At 37.3% G+C, this 21,614-nt stretch overlaps 1 protein-coding gene and 1 long non-coding RNA gene across 2 annotated transcripts in view; one reads left to right on the top strand and one right to left on the bottom strand.

The window, feature by feature from the left end:
• The first annotated feature begins 638 nt into the window (after positions 1-638).
• The window catches only part of LOC139974980 (alkaline ceramidase 3-like), a 24,307-nt gene continuing 3,331 nt past the window's right edge, over positions 639-21,614 (top strand). The window contains exons 1-8 of the mRNA XM_071982556.1: positions 639-1,781; positions 11,204-11,314; positions 14,730-14,782; positions 16,657-16,709; positions 18,228-18,345; positions 19,557-19,612; positions 20,412-20,513; positions 20,905-21,009. Coding sequence (XP_071838657.1) covers positions 1,673-1,781; positions 11,204-11,314; positions 14,730-14,782; positions 16,657-16,709; positions 18,228-18,345; positions 19,557-19,612; positions 20,412-20,513; positions 20,905-21,009 — 707 coding nt within the window. The 5' untranslated portion in view covers positions 639-1,672. The remainder of the gene's footprint in view (positions 1,782-11,203; positions 11,315-14,729; positions 14,783-16,656; positions 16,710-18,227; positions 18,346-19,556; positions 19,613-20,411; positions 20,514-20,904; positions 21,010-21,614) is intronic.
• LOC139974987 (uncharacterized) lies at positions 3,545-8,450 on the bottom strand. The gene is made up of 2 exons (XR_011795608.1): positions 8,141-8,450; positions 3,545-6,379 (listed from the first exon to the last, which is right to left on the bottom strand). It is a non-coding gene; the product is annotated as an uncharacterized lncRNA (long non-coding RNA).

The raw sequence follows: 21,614 nt of genomic DNA, 5'->3' as shown, positions 1-21,614 counted from the left end.
CATACACCCCCCCCTCCCCCCCCCCCCCGCTTATCTTGACATCAAGTTTTATTACCTACACTGTATGTTTAAATGAAGGCATTTTGAGGGTCTCTTGGGGTTTTGGGGGTTCTATATATTTTCACATGTTCAAACCTTCAAGGTTTGAACACTTCATCCGGCAACGAATATTTTGCCCAAGATAAAATCCAATGTCAAAACCTTGAAGGTCACATTTGAAGGTCACATTTGAAGCCGTATTGTTCATCACTAGGCCTAAGTAGGCTATAAAATGATGCTTTCATGTGAATGCAGGCTGTATGAAAATATGCAATGATCTTGGTTGCCTTTATATGTGAGCCATGAAAATGTACGTTAGCATTACTGTAAACAATACAAGCTTAGATTATATGCCGAAGTTCAAACTGTCTCTATACGACTGGGAGGTCCAACGGGTAAAATTGAAATTATTTAGGATCTTTGCACATATTCGTGTATGTTCCAGGGACGGTACATATAGAATCCAGGGATATATCCGGCAACACTTTTAATCCGGGGACGGCTCAAGAAACCCCGGGGACTGTACCCGTAAATCGGGGACATCTGGTCATCTAATTACCGGCTAAAGTTAGTATAGGCTACAACTAGTTCTCTGCTATACCTGCAACGATTCCGGATAAGGTTACTGGAAATAGCCCAGATGAGTCATTTAGCAACCAGAGCTGCTCTCAGTTCGTTAATTAAGTTGATAATTATACAGATTAACAACGCTTGATAATCTGAAGTTCAAATTCCAATATGTGTGCGCTCTGTGTGTAAACATTAACTTGAGCCTTCGAGAATGGACTCATCGCACTATTGTAACACGCAATGTAAAAGCCTAACCCACAACTTAACAGCGTAGCAGCTCACACAACAGTATTGTCTGTTGCAGAGTAAATACCTTGTGTTCAAATATGTGAAACTCAGTCAAGCAGTTAATTCTCTGAAACTTGCACATCTACTAAAATAAAATTTTGTTTTGCCACTGTTTACAGTTAACATGTATGCTATTTGGTAGCAGTTCCGCTAAGTAACCAAGTCTTGTGGAGATCCATACAGTACTGACTTTGTTCACATTCATTTATATAGTCGTGTTTTACCTGAGGTTGTGGACATGCAAAGTCAACGTTGAATAGAACGTACAATGAGTATAGTTTCACTGCAGCTACTTCCTGCTTGAAAGGAATGTTAGTTAAATTGTTACACTGAGACGTTTTATCAAACTATTCTGTATGGAGACAATACGAGGACTGCTCTTTTACTTTCAGTTGTAATGCATATCATATGGCATATTTCAGAAATCATTGAACGCTAAGCGCAGTCTTTGACTATTCCTACATTTTGTCAACATCGGCCTGGATGACTAATACACTGCGATTTGAAACTTGTTTTGGATATGTGTGAAATCCGTCTTGAACTTCCAACCAGGGACCAATCTCTCTAATTAACAACAATCTATGCAGCTGACAGTCGTACCCGGCATTACTGTGGGAGAACATTGGAGAGCGTTTATCTCCATAGGGCAGCGTGTATGCTGTGCAGATCCTTTATTCTCTTAACTTAATGAAGTCGCCGTCTATTGAATATTATAAATAGTAACCAGTCTGCGTAAAGACGTTGAGATATCATCATAAACACTACCGAGTATAGAATGGCGCCCGTGGAAGTTAACGGAAAGATTGGATACTGGGGTGAACCAACGGCGACTTTAGAATGGTGTGAAGATAACTATGAAGTCACCTACTATGTAGCAGAATTTTGTAAGTATAACAAAAATAAAGCATAATTCGAGTCAGGCCTACAGAGAACTTCACATCTCAGACATTTAGGGGTCACGAATGACTCGTACACGCTACAGCCTGTTATATAGGCTACATACCATTAAAACGTGATTTGTATGTTTGCCAAATGACCAGTATTGTATTGTCAATGTTCCTATAATGTCACTATACTCTACATTCAAACACACTGTATCGTTCTCGACGGGTAATCGTTTACATATTGTAATACTTGGTATCATGATCATATTTTCACACATGGTTAAGAGTGTGCCGGGCCGGTTCGAGGACTTTCGAGGCCAGAAATCAATGGTATATTTAGGCGACATTTCTCCCATATATCGAAACACGAAACAACCAATGTTTCCGCGATTGGGTCATGTCCAAATGTTCTTAAACATATTCCAATATGACTACTGACCTTTCCGAATAAGCAAATAAGCAATTAGTTTATTATTAGGATTATATAAAAAAAATAGTCCCGTTATCTTCTGAGAAAGAAACAATATATCCGATATTGGAACCTTTTTCTGACGTGAAAACTCATTCGAGAACTTGTCTTTCCAGCCACACCTCTTGACGCGCCAATTTACACTCGTTGAATAAATCCTTTTTTTTCTGTATCGTGTACAGTCGGTAATCTGACCTGGTGACCCTCATTATGTTCAAGATATGTGACGTCAAGCTTTTTTGAATTTTAGCGCTAAATTTGAAAAGTAGACAACAAAACTTTACAGCTGAATATCTCTTAAAGAAGTGGCATAACGATGATTTCACTCCCACACACACACAACAAAACAACATGATCAACTTTTAAGACACTTTCGAAGAGAAATTACACACTTACGGCGGGTCACGACCAACGTGAACGAATCGAGCACTGTGTATCCAAGTTTCAAAACGTGAACACGTGAGTAAAAAAAAATGGCCAAAATTGAACTTTCCGTGCGTGAACATACTCGATATCCTCACAAAAGCATCTTGAAATCCCAACACAGATTTAGGTACTTCTTATGGTTTAATCCGAGTTCTAATACGGACACTTACAGATGTTTTACGACGGCTATTGTCAGTACGAAACATTAGGTCCATTTTTAAAAACAAAAATGGCGGACTGCTTCATAAGGTCATGCATATTCATTGTATAGTAATGATAACGTCATCAAATTACGCCTTTTCCGATGAATAGTCATGAAATATTAGATGACTGACAACCATACCCGGTACTAGAAGCATACGCAATTTCCACTGCTTTTGATCCGGTGTTTCAGAATATATTTTTGACTTGCTTTGGTTAAGTTAAAACTGAGATTTGAACCATTTTTAAGTATGTGGAACATGAGAAAAGCAAAAAACCACTCGGTTCATTTGTTTTGTACAAACTTAGGGCATCAGGATTATTAATTTTAATTGTAAGGACAGGGAAATCAAAACATGCTAGCCAAGGTTGGGGACTATCCAGGAAAGGGATGGGGTGGAGAGGTATGTGTGTGTTTGTTGGTGGGTGGGCGGGAGGGGGCATCGGTGATATGGAACAGATTGGAGGGGAAAGCTTATTGGCTGCCAACACAAAAATCTAACCCATTGGGGTGCTAATGGAATAAGAGGGGGGGGGGGGGGGAGGTTGACATGGAAATAAACTCATCATTTGGAAGTCATCCTTAATGCATCGGTAGTAACATTCTGTGCGATCACCACTGTCCTACAGTACCAGTAACAAATAAAGACCAAATAAAGAAGAAAGATCAAGGGTCTCCAAGTCCTTATTTATCCTTGGAAGTTATCTTTATTATAAACTTCTGGGTACTTAACATGAAACAATGCTATATAAATTTCAACACAAATGTGTAGAGGAATGAATACAAAAATGAAAAGGTTATGTATATAATATTAAAATGGCATAGAAGGTAATATATGACATTTATAATTGGACTGTACATGGAGGTACCTGGAGGTAAGATGTGGTACATAGACATTTCAACAAAAAAGGTGACAAGGCAAAATAAAATATGATAATTTAAAGAAGCTCACCATACACGAAGCATGTAGAGGTGGACAGGTGTATACAAAGTGAAAGAACTATTAAGTATTAAAAGTATAGCATTGTAAAACAGAAAGAGATGATAGTTAAACCATTCACACCACATAATGAAATGTGCTTATCAGGCAGCAAAGATGGCAGTTTTCTTTTTTAAATAAATGAAAGTAATGTGACCAGATGTATGAGTACAGTATGCTATGATGTGGAATCAATATAGCACAGGGCACTGAACAAAGGTGGAATGAAAGATACCAAAAAAATGTAACAATGCTTTATAAATTTCAACAAAAATGTGTAGAGGAAAGCACACAAAAATGAAAAGGGTAATCATATAACATTAAAATGGCATTGAAGGTAATATATAGAGATATTTATAATTATACTGTATATGACCAAAAACAGCTGACTCTGTACACGGAGGTAAGATGCACATAGACATTTAAATAAATGAGGAGACAAGGCAAATAATATACGATAATTGAAAGAAGCCCACCATACATGAAGCATGTAGAGTTAGACATGTATATACACATTGAAAGAACTTTTTAGTGTTGAACGAATAGCATTATGAAATAGAAAGAGATGATAGTTAAACCATTCACATCACATTATGAAATGTGCTTATCAGGCAGCAGAGATGGCAGTTTTCTTTTTTAAATAAATGACAGCTAATGTGACCAGATGTCTGACTACAGTATGCTATGGTTTTGAATCAATATAGCACAGGGCACAAGGTGAAATGAAAGATAAAAGAGTAACTTAAAGATAAAGAAAAGAATATATCAAAAATGTACATGTAGAAAAGGTGTGACTAAAAAATAGAAGTGATGTAAATGTTGAAAGCATCTACAGAATACAGACACAGCAATCAATGAGCCAGTCACAACACATTACAAACGTATGTACAAAGAGGCAGCACATGAAAGGACAGAGTCTTTTACAGTTTATGTGGGACGGAGTGAAAGACGTCATGTGATGTTGTCACAAGATCAGCTGATATATGAAATAACTTATAGTAACAAGGAAACACAAGGTCTTATTGCCCAAGGTTTATGGAGTACTGAAGAACTTTCAAAAAGAAAAAAATGGAAAAAAACCCATATAATGGAATGAAGTGTCATCCAGATACATGGTAGCTTTTGCACAACATAACAAAGGTACGTACAGCAGCTGCAGCACAAGAAGGACGGAGTCTTTTACAAAGTATTTATCGGACGGAGTGAAAGACTGCATGTGATGTTGTCACAAGATCAGCTGATATATGAATATGTGTTATATGAGAAAATTAAAATTAACAAGGTGGCATGCTCCATGACTGGAACTTTTATAAGGCTTTAATAATATCGGCAAGCATTAGTGTTGTGTTTAAAAATGGCACGGCAAGGTATTGGTTTATGACAAACTTTGCCTAAGGTTTAATTGCTCAAGGTATATTAAGTACTGAAAGAAATTTAAAAGATATGGAGAAAAAAAACAATTCATTGTAATGTATCATTGGGTGGCAAGAAGGCAGGTTTTAAGGCAGCACCAAATGCTAGATGATAAAGTATTCTCAAATACATAATAAAAAATAAAATAGATCATGAGATGTAAAGGTTATGTAGTAATGCCACCATGCACAACTACTGGCGATAACATTTTTTCATGTTTGCTATGTTTCCCTCTAATTTTTTCCCCCTCTAATTGTGTCATGTTTCCCTCTTATGCACTAATATTAAGATAAGTAATAAAATTGGTCTAAAAACACCAGAATGTCCTTAACTTCACAAAGTGGTGAAAGGTGAACTTAGAACCATCCCAAAAGCCCCTTCCCAATAAAGGGCCACCTCTCACAAATAATGCACCTAAATATCCACTTAGTTCCTCCCTCCCCTCTATCACCCACCAACTGAACCCCATAGCTCAACCACCCCTCTCCCTCCTCCACCCCAAAAAGCAAAAAAAATAAGAACTTGAATAAGTAGAAACAAATTTTGACCACACTATACTTTTGTCTAGAATAGGACTTATGTTTTGACATCCAACATGTAAACCAATTCACTATAAATCACTACAGTATTGAAGGATTAAGGCTGCTAAAGATGTTCATTTTGTGTATATTTTCATCCACAAAGCAATTACTCATCATTCATAGTGCAAGTACATCATTCATAGTGCAAGACTTTTTTGATAAAAACAAAAACCTACCACGAATATCATCATAAGTAAACAAAGGAACCTCACTACTATTGCTTGGCAGTTTAAAAGGTACTCTTTTTATCTAAAGTTTACTGACAAAAGCTTCACAACACATTCTGGATTGAAAGTCAAGTCTGATTTTTTATTTCACATGTTAAACAAAACTTGATGACAGTAGTTTTGGAGATAATTTTTGAATAATTTCTCACGTATTCAAGTTTTTTCAACAGTGGTAAGCACTCACTTTATTGGCAAACTCACTGTTTAAAGGGGCATAAGTACCTAACAGTAAAAGGAAATAATAATGTTGGATGTCAAAACCCAAACCTGTAACTTTCCATTATGACTGCTGTGACGGCACCTGAGAATGAGAAAAACAGTAAAAAGTTGATACACCAGTTGATGTAGAGGCAAAGTTATATACCAATGTCATCAACTGAACTTGTCGAAAGACATATGGAACAATCCTTAAAGATGATTTTGTTTGTTAGAATACAGTAATGAGCATGGCAAAGAAAAATTCCTGACCTGTTACAGCAAAGCTCAATAGCAGTGGCATCATCAATGTCAAACAATTTGATTAGAGTGCTACGGTTAACAAATTTTGATGTCTGATGCACATTTTCTTGACTAGTGCAATTTGGCAACTGACGTGTATTTCACGAAGGTCTTTTAGAGGGAGGCCTAGTTTCATCTTTGACTGAGCTAAGTCTAAGTTTACATGCATAGCAAACACAGTCATAATCCAATATATTTTTCTGCCTTAAGTTAGCACTATAACCAACTGAGAATTAGCTGGAGTGGCTTGAGCTATGTGCCAGTAACGTGGCTTGGACTCTTTACAAACATTACATGGTCCAGCAACTTTCTCTTCATGGTATAACTGACAAGCTGTTTCTTTGGCATGATGTCATGAAAGTTAAAAAGTAAAAAAAAACAGAATGACAAGTTCCACACAAAAATTAGAAACTTATATGATACACATAAGCACATACTCATTGTAGTCAGGATGCAAATTGTTATCTCCCAATTTCCTAAACATGCAATTGAATTAATACACTGAGTAATCAAAACTTTGGACTCGTCAGTAAGCAGAGATTTAAATTTCTAAGCTACAAGTACAAGCAGAATGCAGGCCTATGTTGTACCCACATCCCAAAATCCCAAGGCTGCATGTGTCTCAAAAGGTTCAAGATCATTCACAAAAAAATGAAACCCTGCTTTGTATTGAAATGTTGGTTAGTGCATCTGCTACAACTAGTGGGCAAAACTGCAGCTAGAAAATAGAATGCTGTTTATTCTACATAACTATTAGGAATAAATGAATATGTAGATAGGCCTAGCCTTGTAAATGCCTACTAACTTTAGCCAAGAATGAGAATAGCACTCCACCCAAAGCTTAAGTAATGTATTTCCTAAAACTAAAAGTGACACTCCAGTCAACAGATACAAACAGACTTAGGCCATAGCCTTACTTTATATCGAAGCTTACGCCGTGCACTGCTTTGAACTAGTACTACTAGAGCCAAGACCAACGAGGCCTTAAAGTTTAAGTTATCAAAATATGAATATTTGGGCCTAGCCTAAATAGTACATGACTATAGGCCGGTTGGCTAGGCCTATACTAACTTAGGAAAACAGAACCCTAATACTAATAGTACTAGTATCATACTTAAATTTAAGAGCGATCCGCGATTAGGACACTAAATAAAATTTGTCACAACGAATTTAAAGAATTTACGGTGTGACGAAGCCCTACCTACGTTGCTAACAACTATGTCGAAGGCTTTAGTATGAGAGTAGTTAGTACTGTAGAAAAGTAATACTAGTAATAGTAACTAAAAGTACGTAGGCCTATACTATTACTAGGTATATGAAGCCAATGTGTTAGGCGACATTACAGTGCAACAACAACGTTAAGCCGTATGTACTGTTTCTAACGATTAAGCAAGAACTTGGCATGATGTTTGACCTAAATTTTTGTACACTTTTTACGGGTGAACATAATCCAAACTTACAGCTTCGATGCTTTAACGTATTGCCAACATTTTGAAACCATCATTATGATAACCTACATTCTAATACGGAAACCTTACAGATCCGAAAAGTCAGAGTTACTTACCTACAAATTCTCCTCGCCGTTCCACAACGGCAGAGAAATTCATTGATTGAAGCTAGATGAGAACGAGTTCAACCGAATTCTCACGAAGATGTGTCTTTGCACTATATCAGGATGCTCTAATACCATATACGGCAATTCTCGGTGATCAAGATCATGCATAATTCATGTTTTAACGTGAGCTTCGGTATTGGAAACGACTCGGCTTATTTCCGCGCCATCTCCGATTTGCCACTTCCGGTTTGTGCATCGGATTCGTGAAAGTTGCGCAATAACGGTCGTTTTCGGCGAGGAGAGTTTCCACTGTGTATATTTGATGCTCTAAGCTGCGCCAACTCATGTTTGGACGATGAACAGGGGTCATTCGTTACATTTTGTGAGCATTTGGGTTTTTATTTGTGTCAAATTATCCGAAAACGGTAGATTTGGTCGATAAGCCCGATACCAAATACACTGCTTATACCATTGCCTTCAGATGGAAGATTCTCTAGCAAACTAGTTAAGTTAAAGATAATGTATGGTAGAGCAGGGAGACTCCCTGGGTAGAGAGAGAGATACTCTGTGTTCCGCTAATTAGGCTACTCCTTTTCCCTCTCTGCTGTTCATTGTTTTACTTAGCACCACGCCCCTTTACCTTATTACAGTTGAGAATGAGTTGGTTGATCCACGGTGGTTTTGGCAGGGGACAACAAGCAAACAAAGTTGGTATTGATTAATCCTGGGTAACCACATATGGTGTATTGTTGTTAACTGTATATTTGGCTTCATTAAACAAAAGATGGAAAGATTACCAACATTGAAATATATCTGAACAAAGCCGTAAGCGTATAGGGCTGTTGGTATTGTATGGGAAAAGGAGGTAAACATAGTTCCGATCGCAAGCTTATTATTTCATTGTGTCTTTGAGCTCTTTGTTTTCTATGCGTTTCATAAAAGGCTATTAAAATTTGGCCTATTTATTATGAAATAAATTTAATGGAAAACACCGCGAACATAATGTACAGTATATTCGAGGTTGAGCAAACGTTTTTAGGAAGGCCCTTAATGTGATGGTAGTTTTGGTGTTGTGAAAATATGTATATATTTTTTATTGTGGATCACAAATATAAGGAACCAGAAATGGTGAACTTGTGTTCTTGTTTGGGTTGCTATTACAACATGCAACGAACAAGAGTTAACATTAATCTCTCTTCACTGTTAAATAATGCAATTATCTTGGTATCATATTTAATCATACATGTTATTAGGAAATGCGCCTTTGTCAATAATCATGGATTCGGCCTAAGCCAAATTCAGCCAGCTCCTTCACAAAATCTGGCCGGAGTTTTCCAAGTGGAAATAAAATCAGGTCCGGTCGGACCAGATATCCGATGCACCCCTACATGTTATGATCATCTCGTATATATACCTCACACTTTCACTGCATAATGTAAAGCACCCTATACTTATACACAACATTTAATGAGCATACATTTTTCCAATACTTAACCCTACGTTCATTTATCTTTCCATCTTTCTAGTTCATACCATATATATATTATACCTATACCTGCCAATCGATGTGACTATATACTACCTTTTAACATTACCTTAGACTACCATATATGGTACTATATGGTACAACATCCTATAGGTATACATCTGAAGATATATAAATCTACTTAATTTGTACTATGGTTATCTACCATGGCGGGGTACCAGTGGCGTAGCCAGAGGGGGCCAGGGGGCAATGCCCCCCCCCCAAATTTGCTTTGTGTTACAGTCTTGCCCCCCCCCCAAATGAAATCCAGTGATGTATTCAAAATACTTCTTTTTTACATTTTTTCGAGTTCTTATCACAAGTATTCATACCTCAGGGCTCATGTTCATACTTCATATAAGGTCAGAACTTGGTTATCAGACCCGAGATATTACACATTTTGGGCCTTCATCATACCCACATATGGAGACTTTTGATCAATATCGCCCTACAGAATAAGCGCCAATAATTTGGCCGATAGTATAACCATTACAAACTAGCGCTAGTAACCCATGTGTATTTTCAGCGACCAATGATGCCACTCGTGGAGAATTTTCACTGCACGTATATGCCCTATAGGCCTAGTGAAAATTGTTTGTAAAGTTAGTGAAAGTGTCATGTTCCACTGAACCATTGGATGTGTATTTGTGCGGACGAGGTGCCCATTTATACATATATTTCCCCCTTAAGAAAAGAATACTGGCTACGCCACTGCGGGGTACATTCGTTTGTTTTTATATAGCGCATAGATATACAAAGGCCTACTGTGCACATGTGAAATGCGGCATGATTGCATATCCCGCTGCACCCCATCAGTGACCCTGCCAACCCCCCCCCCTCCCCTCCGCTCTCTTTTCAAGAAGTCCATATCATGTCTGGAGGATGCAAAGTTCAAAGCAGAATACGACCAAAACCCTCTGACGCAAAACAATTTACAAACACACCATCCTTATAGCAACAAGTGGCTGAAACAAGGGATCATTTTGGGACAATCCCTAATATTGTATAGATTAACAGACAGTGGCGTAGGAAGGTACTTTTGAGTGGGGGGCTGTAGACTGATGGCCGGCCAGGGGGAGGGTTCTGGATTTTTTTTTTTTTTGCATTTCCAGGTGGCCTCAGATGCAATTTGGTGCAATATAGCACACTTCAAGACCCACTCCATTTTGTAAATAATTTTGCATTTTCACCTGGCCTTAGATGCAATTTGGTGTTCCAAATGAGATTTTTTTCTCATTTGGAAATGAAAAAGGGGTTTTCTGACTTGCGAAGCGGGGGGGGGGGGTGGCGGAATGACACTTCCGCCTTCCCATATTTTTCACTAGAGGGGTTGGCGCCCCCAGCCCCCCGGTTCCTACGCCCTTGTTAACAGATCAATGTTTTCATCGATTGTTAGTTCGCATATCTGATATCACAGCTAAAGAACATACAGCATAAATGCCAGGATGTTAATCCTATGAAGCTTGATCTAATAAGTTGATATTTTATAGGAATCTTATAAAATTGGTCGAAACTTCTTAACTATGTGTTTATCCTTTCTTACGCAGGGAACAGCTTCAGCAGCTTCATGTTCATTATACCAGCAATTGTCGGAATTCTTTTTGCGATTCAAGATAAACTAGAAGTTCGTTTCATTTGTTCCTACTCTGGCATGATACGTGAGTATACATTATAAGAATTAGTTACTGAATTTTACGTGAGATCGGTTAGTAATTGGAGACAAAGTATGGGCAGTAGACAGTGGCGGACTGGCCACACGGGCATTTGGGCAATGCTCGGTGGGCGGGTGGGCCGGTGGGCTGGGGAGCCTGGTAAAAACTACAGCCCATTTTCACAGTAGTAAATAGAATACAAGCGGTCTGTGTAGAAATATATTTTTAACTGTAGGAATCAGCTCATGAAATCGCCATGTTAGTTAGTATGTTAGTTCGTAACAAACGAACGTGCTATTGGCAACCTGTCCGTGCTAATATTTTTACAGCAAGATATGCAAGTACGGTGACCAATGCATTCTGATATATACATAGCATTGGCAGAGAATACTGATTTTATTAAACTGCACCTCGTCCTTCTAGAAAACGAAGTAAAAAAAGGTAAAATATTATTAGATTATTTGGATATCACTCAGTAGCTAAGTCCTGAGAGATTATGTATGAATAAAAATGACCCGCATACAGTATGGTGTTTGGTTATCAAATTAGACGAATGTTAGTCGACAACTTTGAGTATTTGTCCACGGTTGACAGATTTCGCGAAATAGATCCCCACACTAATTGAATAGGGCGACAAAAGTGTGTAAGTATAGGGGACTACCTTTTTTTTCAAGCATGATGTCACAAAATGCTTGAAAAACTAAATAAAATACAGTCTAAACATATTTTTGTTTACGTTTTTAAATTTTCTCAGTTTAAATCAAGTGCTACTTCTGGAAAATTATTTTGGGGTCTTTTTTAAAGGATTATTGTAACCTACAAAATTGAGAAATATAGCACAATTTTGCATCTAGGTATTCCTTAACTTCCAAAAAAAATCTCAATGGGGAGGCGAACACTCCCTCCCCTTAAGCCCCTCCCCCAGGACGGCGATCACTTTGTTAGTGACATATCAATGAATAATGGGCCGGTCTAGGTGAAAATGCCCGGGCCGGTTTTAAGACCCAGTCCGCCCCTTGCAGTAGAGAAATATTTACATTATTTCTATTACTAAATTGACGAGTAATATCTTTATGTAAAACAAAAGCTGACTGCTATGAATATAAAAAAAAAACATTTGACATGTTCTTTAGACACCTTTGGAAAACTTGTATACTTACCGGGTTTTGTTTGCAAGTGCATGAGGGCTGATTTGCTCAAATATCCATTTTTAGTCTGTTTTAAGGGTCATGCATGAAACAATTCTCGAGACCATTTCTAACAACTTATGATAATAAAGGATAGGCAGACGGATAAAGTGAAAGTTAGTAATCAACAACCCAACACAAATTTATCGATATTTGAGGGGAAAATCACTCGGTGACAAGAAGGAAATTCTTTATATGCCAGATCCCATCGGATACATTACCTATCTTGCTTTAAATACCCGGCTCGCGTTCCACCATAAAAGCTCTTGCGATCCATTTTGAGTCACCGTACGAAAGCATAGCCTAATACAGTTTTGGGAAGGAGTCTCAAGGAGATATAGGCCTATATGTCCCTTTGAATATATATGAGCTTAACAATTTGAGCTCTTCTTATATTTTTACAAGTCAAATTAAACACTGCCGCTACACTATTACAATATTTAGGACAGGTTTATATAGTAATGCATGCATGCATGTGAATCTCTTCTTATATATTTACAAGTCAACTAAACACTTCCGCTACACTATTACACTATATATGCACGTGAATCTGAACTCGGAAATATTACAAGAGTGCCGTTGTTTTGTGTTCCCGAATACTGTGACATATGACGATTGTTTCCTATAAGGGGAAACAGTACACTATATATCAGGCAATCCTGACCAGGGTAGGTGTTGTAACACTGTCTGATTAATCTCCCGATAAAAATAAAATGTTAACAAACATTACCCAGATTCGTACTTTTAGGTTTACTTTTCATACTTTCATTTCAACTATTTCTTCCGCTACACATCCGATCCCAGGTCCGTTCATGAATCAACTCTGCATGGTCTATATCCGGCTTAAAAGTCCATTATAGAACTAACAATTCCCAACTGAAAGTCTTAGTGACGAAAACATAATTTTGGAGTTCAGATATTTCGATCCTGACAACAACAAAAAAGAAGACCCGTCGGGTTTGTACACAGATTTCCGACTCAAATTTGTGTAGATTAAAGTCTAACGGCCTCCATATTAAAAGGTGACCTCTGTAATTGGTTAGAGCTGGATCAGATCCGAAACTTGTATACCTCGCACGGTACGGTAACCTGTATGGGAATGTGCTATACAAATGGTTACGTGGGTCCAGCAGGTGTTCCTCAATAGGTATAGTACCACGGTTAATGGCTCCCGTTGTCTTACACACTCACATTCGTCACTTTCCAAGGCGGCTAGAGCTTAAAAGTTTTCAACTGACATGTATATTACTAACCATATTGTAGCTGATGACCTGGGTTATCAAGACACATAGTATTTTTTCCACTATGACTGTCTATAGATTTTGAGCTAGAAGAGGTCGAAGTTTACCTCTCCAACCCATTTGCCAGCGCTCGCTGCGGAATCATCTTGTTTCACCTAGGATTTTCTAATACGCTTTAAATCACCTTCAATCCTCCAGTTTATTAGACCTTCAGTAGTTCATTTCATCCTCATACATATCCCAGCATAAAAAATAATCATGGTGAATGACAAAAAGTCAAACAGAAAGTAACTTCAGTAGGTCTATTTAGGACTCTTTTTTTGCTTCCAGGCGGACGTACACTACTTTAACTGTGGTATGGTACATGTATACACACATGTAGGGCAAAAACACTTTATATGACAGAGTGTATATATCTATATCTATATCTATATCTATATATATATATATATATATATATATATATATATATATATATATATATATATATATATATATATATATATATATATATATATATATATATAGCGGGAGGCCCGTGGTTCGAATCCCGGTGGAGGCTGAAAGTTTTTTCACTGTTCTTGATTTTCCAACTCATTACGATTTTCATATATATATATATATATATATATATATATATATATATATATATATATATATATATATATATATATATATATATATATATATATATATATATATTTATATATATATATATATATATATATATATAGGAATAACGGAAAAACTGTTCAACAACTATGCTGCATTTATATATATATATATATATATATATATATATTTATATATATTTATATATATATATATATACATATTCACATATATATTCACATATATATTCACATATTATATTCACATATTCACATATATATTTATATTCGGTTCTTCATAAACTTGTTTTTTGTATTCAGGTCCAACTTTGTCAAGTTCTGTTTACCCTTTTCTTACAAATGTACCTTTTTCTTCTTTCAGTGGTCGGCGTAGCTTCTTTCTGCTTTCACATGACCCTGAAAATAGAGACCCAGGTAAGATTCTACTATACATACAAAAAAGGACCTGTATAAGGTATAGGCTATAAGTTATTGTTGTTCTAAATTTCTCAATAAAATGACAACATATATAACTGTTCCATCTTGTACTTAGGGCGCTCCCTGTTATTATAACTCGGATGGGCCTATACACATCATGTACGATATTCTCTCGGTGATATGAAAGAACATGACTTTCAGTCCACACATGGTCATATTATATTGTTGAACCGTGAAAGTGTCATTCAAAATCTTTCGAACGTTTGTTAGCAATTGCGCTATCTTTTGTAAAGCCAAAATGAAAGGTTAAGTGTATATATACAGCAGTCGCCCGTCTTTCATGTTCAAGAGGAGCAAGTCGTATCATATAACAAACCATTAGTTGAGGTCGCCATGGTGACCGTAATATTACGACGTATACGCACTGCATATAGCCAAACACACATTGTAATAGAAGCACATAGTCAGCATGCGTGAAACTTCCTGTTTCCATAGCGCAAAATGTAACGTGTGTAGCCTATATAAGCAACATATATGATATATTGTACTTAACAACTGTAAGATTATAGCAATAGAAAAGAAAAACTTACAAAAGGGGGAAACCAACTTTCGTGACTCCTATATTTTATCAATTTCAGAGGATTCAAGTTTAACTAACGCAATTCATGCCACCGTGTGTATGCTACGTCCTTCAGTTCCAAAAGTAACATACACAATCATGCATTATCTTACACCCTAGAACATAGCCAGTTAGTTATTAGTGTCAGAGACACCATAATCTTGACAAATCCAAACAAACCACGTAAAATTTAAGATTCGCCTCAAAACGAGAATACAATATAGTATCAAAAGGAGATTGGAAATATGGAGAAACTTCGTGAAAGAAATTACTGCAATATAGAAATGAAAACAAACAAAAGTTGGTCAACAAGGATAAAAATGATTAAGTATGAACTACCATTGACCACAACAGTTGTTACTTATATAGGCTATACCACTAAGAAACAACCGGCAGAGGTGTGACGAGGGTAAGAAAAACAATAGCTGTCAGACCCCCTCCCCTGCCGTGTGGAAAGTTTCAATTTAGTCGTTATGCATAACTTATTAAAAAGCAACGATTCAATCTAAACACTGTTAGATCTCCCCTCCCCTCCCATCTCGATACCCGTTCTCAACTTTCCTCCCTACTTACCCCTCCTGACACCCTATATGATCTTCCAATCCCCTTCTCTCTCGATCATCTATCCCCTCCGATCACCCTACCTGCTATCCACTGGTCACTCACCCACCCTGAGCTCCCTCCCTTGCCGAACTCGCTCCGTCCCGAGCATTCCCTTGTCCGTAATATATAACGTTATCCTTATAGACAGTTATATATGTTAATATGGCCAGTCAGTTGTATTTGTTAATGTGGACAGCCGCCGTATTCATTTTCTCCTAATATGATAAAGGTGTTTTAAGGCATCAGCATCGGTTAATGCTGAAGCTCCTGAAGTGTTATTGTCAGTGATAGTAGTGCATACCTTCACACTGAAATATGAAAAGAAAAGAAATGGAAGGTAAATTTTGTTGTCTACTTTGCGGCACTATGACGTCACCTGTAAAGTCACTGAACGATCACCGTTGTCATGATATTTGTGACACTAGGATATATTCCAATCGTACATCAGATTTGAGTTAACTGTTTGAGGGAGTTCTTGTCACACAAATCGCTATCGTGTAGTGATTTCATTTACATGACAATGCGAGCTGTTACCCATAGTAACCTTTCCAGCGCATTGTATTCAGTTATGTAAACAAATGTAAGTTAATGTTAAACCGCCAGTTATTTTCTCTTCTTTTGTTATTTTAATTTTCGTCTTCTTTTATAGATGATAGACGAACTTTCAATGGTTTGGACAATAACCTTCTTTGTCTACTCCGCGTGAGTACTTTCAACAAGAAGTTTAGTGTATTATATTTGAATTCATTTCCGAATGAGACTTGAATCGGAATTTTTATTGATATAGCTAAGTTATATCGTTTCCTTGTTTAAATTATTTCATTAAACAATTAAGATTTAATTAGGCTTACACTTTCATTTACTTTTGTATAGGTTTTACATTTTATATAAGTGGGGATTTTTTTTTTGGCAGTGCATACGGTACTAATTTCATAAGAGATATAAACTGAAGCCTCTACAGTATGAAGTAAAACAATGCATTTTGTTTCGTTACGGCGGAAAATAAGGAAATATATTTAATTATTTAGAAACGTCAGTCTCATGAGGGCCTCATTAAGTGCCATATGCGTGATACAAAATATAGATCTCAACTTTTGTTTACATGCAACCATCACGAATAAGTGTTGACGGATAGGCCAACGACTCTACTAACTTATGTACTGAGGCCTCTCTAGTCGGCACTTACCATGGAACTCCAGGCTATGAAATGTGTGTGTTGTGAGATAATCTAAGCCAAAAGAAATTTGACGTCTTAACAAACACTGAAAAATACAATGAAACAAACCGTAATATGAAAGAACCCTGAAATAGATCTCTCAATGTAGTACTCATCACACGGTCATCGTGTTGGTGTTGTGATATTGACGTACTCATCATAAAGTCATCGTGTTGATGTTGTGATATTAACGTACTCATCACAAGGTCATCGTGTTGGTGTTGTGATATTGACGTACTCATCACACGGTCATATAGTGTTTTTGTTGTGATATTGACGTACTCATCACACGGTCATATAGTGTTATTGTTGTGATATTGACGTACTCATCACACGGTCATCGTGTTGGTGTTGTGATATTGACGTACTCATCACAAGGTCATCGTGTTGGTGTTGTGATATTAACGTACCCATCACAAGGTCATCGTGTTGGTGTTATGACATTAACGTACTCATCACACGGTCATCGTTATGGTGTTATGACATTAACGTACTCATCACAAGGTCATCGTGTTGGTGTTGTGATATTGACGTACTCATCACACATGATAATATGTTAGCAGACCAGTTGCTTGGGCCGGGGCAAAGAGGATCGTGTTCCCCCCCCCCCTACCTTGCAGTTTACTTCCCCTCTCCCCATCTGAGCCACTATCATGTGTACCAAAACTCCACAAGATTTATGAAACGAGTATTGTGCCCCTGCTTAAATTGCTGGTGCCTCTCCCGGTTACCATTGACCCCCCCCCCCTTTCCCACCAAATTCATTCCCTGCCGGTATATAGCAATACATACTTAGTATAGACATTTTGCATGTACACAGTTACACTAGAACGAGAGTTGTTTACTGTCATTTCAAAGTTGAGCCACAGACCAAAGGTGAAAGATTAACTTATGATCTCGCTCTGAATAATCTTTGTAATTAGTTGTATCCACGTGTTTGTTGTCTTAGTGAGTTGATCTTCATTTATATGACAGAGGAAACCATATGTGTTTGTCCTTTACAGCTATGAATGCAATTCACCGCCTAAATCCTCAAACCATCCGCTCGCGGTGTTGATAGTTCTCTACAGCGCATGCGTATCAATATCATACTTGATACTACAACAACCGGCGTTTCACCAGGTGAGCTTACTTGACGACACTTGTATTTGTTCTGACTACCTTCATGATAATTTTGTTATGATATTTTACTTAAATTTTAAATTCTTCTTGCCCCTATATAAATGTAGCTAATACAAAATTGTCAGCCGGTTTAAATGATAACGTTATTCTTGATTTGATTTAATTTAATCATCGAAATGTAATCAGCATTTTGAACCGTTTCAAGATATTCATCTGTGTCCGTCAAAATTGGGTGGGGTGGGGGGGGGATTGGGGCAAAATATCAGAAACCTGTTGAATGAAATAAGTTGAAGCTGAGTTGACAACTTCCGGCTAGTTTACTCGAGCCATTGTGCATTATTTAAATAATAAATATAACTTATCAAAATACCCCCCGCCCACACCTCTCCTAATTTTGTACGTCAGATGAACGGCTATTAGTGAGTAGGCAATTTGATTAATAAAATATCTCGTGCCAGGTAATTTCATCAGGTTTGTCGTATATTTGCTTTCGTCTTTGACAAGAAATACATGCTAATGTACTTTTTTTTAAGGGGGGGGGGGGGTCAGATACGGAAGCGAAAGACGTATTATCGAATCAATATAGCAAAAATATCATTTAAAAATTGACATCCTTGAAAATGGAATCCCTAGCCTTTGTAAGTCTGTGCTAAAAGGTCTATCGTCAATAACGAAATGTCAGTATTGATATAGTTGAAAGCAGGAATGGATATAATCACGATAAAAACGGAGAGCATTTTTCATAAGTTAGGCAAGGTGTAAAGCAAAGCATCGTCTATCAGCGCTGTGACCAAGAACACAGTTACGTAAAAGGTTATACCGTTTGGGAGATCCCGGCATGTTTCAAATGTTGTTACGTATGTTGTTTACTGGCGCTATTATCCCCCCCCCCCCCCCCGCACACACAAAAAAAATTTAATCTATGATATTCCCAAAACGGATTCTATTCTTGTTATATCCTAAGTCAGTAAATTCTCATGGAATATCCTTTCCAGAAACGTTAAAAATTTAAAACGGTTTAATACGGGTGGGGTGGGGGAGGGGTACGGTTATCTGGTGTAAGGTTCCACCTCAATTCAGTGAAATTAGTATAGTATGCTACCTAGTGCATATGCCAATATCATCTCTAATATATGTGCCTACAGTATTTATTCGAATATTGTATACCGAGTTGCGATCATTTCCTTATTTTGCTCTTCCTTGTTATACAGGCGGCGTTTGGTTTAGTAACATTCTGCATAATTGGGAGAACATTCTACTGCGCACGGTAATCACATTACTTATGTTTTTCTTCACACTGTATTTTAGAACAATACAGAACATGAATGTGTACATCCTTCTGTGGTGCCTATTGTACTGATATATGCAGAAATTCGATATAATGGTTAGGTGCTTCGACCTGTCGAATTGACATGTAAAAGCGCTCTGCATTTGCTTCCGTATAATGCTGACGAATCCAATGGTCATTCATGGAGGATTAATATAGGGGTGGGAATTATTAAAGGTGTGGGATTCCCTGGGGTCATTGAAGCCAACTCCTTTGTAGGGGGTCTGGTGGTCAAGAAATTAAATTCATTTTTTATCGTCAATTGGTTCATTCTGAGGCATACTTAAATTACAGTTTTAAATTGTGATGAAAAAAAAATAATAATAAACTCCAAAGTTCCCCTTACTGATTTAGGTAGTCACCAGAGTCGTTATGGGAGTGCCAAATGCGAATGAAGTATTTTATTTTGGATGCTGCCGTGGTTTCATTGTGGGACTCTCATGTATGGGGGTGTTGGGGTCCTCCGCAGAAAAAAAAAGAAGAAAAATGCAGAAGTCAAATTGTCCTTTCTGGGGCATATTTAGAGTATAAGATCTATCTAAGTAGCCCTAAACGCAAGGTTTTGCTAATGAATTCTTTGTGTGAGGTGAAAAGGTAGGTGGGGAGGGGGGTGCACCCGTAATAGCTTTCCCAGACCTTGAAACAAACATCCCCTTCTGAACCATTGCCCCGCACTCCGCACCCCCCCCCCCCCCTACTGTACTACTATAACCAAGTTTAATTGTTTATTTCTTCCCAGACGTATGACACACTCCAAGTTTCTTCTGATTTATCCGTTGATTCTATACGTCGCGGCCTTTACTCTATGGCTCATTGATAATAACTTCTGTGAGCAGCTTAGGTAAGTTTAGAATAACTAGTCCTATATATGTTTACAATTCAGGTTTATTAAAACGACGTTTGTCAAAATCAAATTAAGAATACAAATACAGTGTGATTCGGAAAGTTTGAAATCATAAAATGACAATGTTAAATTAAAGCCACGATATCTTCACAAAACATTAATTTGCTCTTAACGTTTGGCGAGAGCCCAGTTCTGCATAACAAACGATTTTTATTACAAACCTATGCACCTATGAACGGTAGAAGTACTTATCTTTAATGAAAAAGAAATCCCTTAACGACATTTCACCCACCAATTTTTGGCGTACACGTTACAAAATACAATATACACAGCAGTATATATTTACTCTGATTTTTTTTAATGTATATTGCTTTATCTTTTCTTACAGGGCAATTCGGAGTCACCTACCCTTTCCTCTTTCAGGACTGTTTCAGTTCCATGCTTGGTGGCACGTCTTTACCGCCCTTGCAAGCCAATCACAAGCAGCATTTAAGTAAGTTGTCCCCCCCCCCCACCTACCCCTATCCCTTCCACCTCGAATGTGTTAGACCTTTCATTTCAGTTTCATTGAGACGTGTACGCTCCAGCGTTGTTATCCAACAATGATACAGTATATAGATACTGAGTTGAAATAACAGCGGATTAACTCTTCGTCACAATGTAAAGAACATGGTGAGGGGGGCACATGACATGTGAATACATTTGTAGGATGTGGTTTCACATTTTCGACCAAATGAAAAATGTATTATTATATATGTGTGTTAATGGTCATTGTTAACATTGTTTGTAAACATATCGATTAATCTTGCATTCATACGGAAACATCTACTTGTGATTTCTGATTCGCGTACAATGTATACGGCCCTATTTGGTGATCTGCATTTAAATAGTGAATACTCATTTCGAATAACCATATTTCTTCCCGCAAGGCGTAGGCTAAAATGTTGCTGTTATTAGTGTTATATGGTGATATTATTGTAAATAGCCTTTACTAATCCTCTCAAACTTTTGAAATGGTTCTGAAAATTAAATCCCATTCTCCCAAACAGATTATTGATCTGATGTATAATACTTTCTTTACAATTTATGATTTTTTTC

The sequence above is a fragment of the Apostichopus japonicus genome, chromosome 10 (assembly GCF_037975245.1).
Source record: "Apostichopus japonicus isolate 1M-3 chromosome 10, ASM3797524v1, whole genome shotgun sequence".
In the NCBI taxonomy this organism is placed as follows: domain Eukaryota; kingdom Metazoa; phylum Echinodermata; class Holothuroidea; order Aspidochirotida; family Stichopodidae; genus Apostichopus; species Apostichopus japonicus.
The sequence above is the reverse complement of the archived record's forward strand: the minus strand, read 5'-3'. Positions and strand labels throughout refer to the sequence as shown.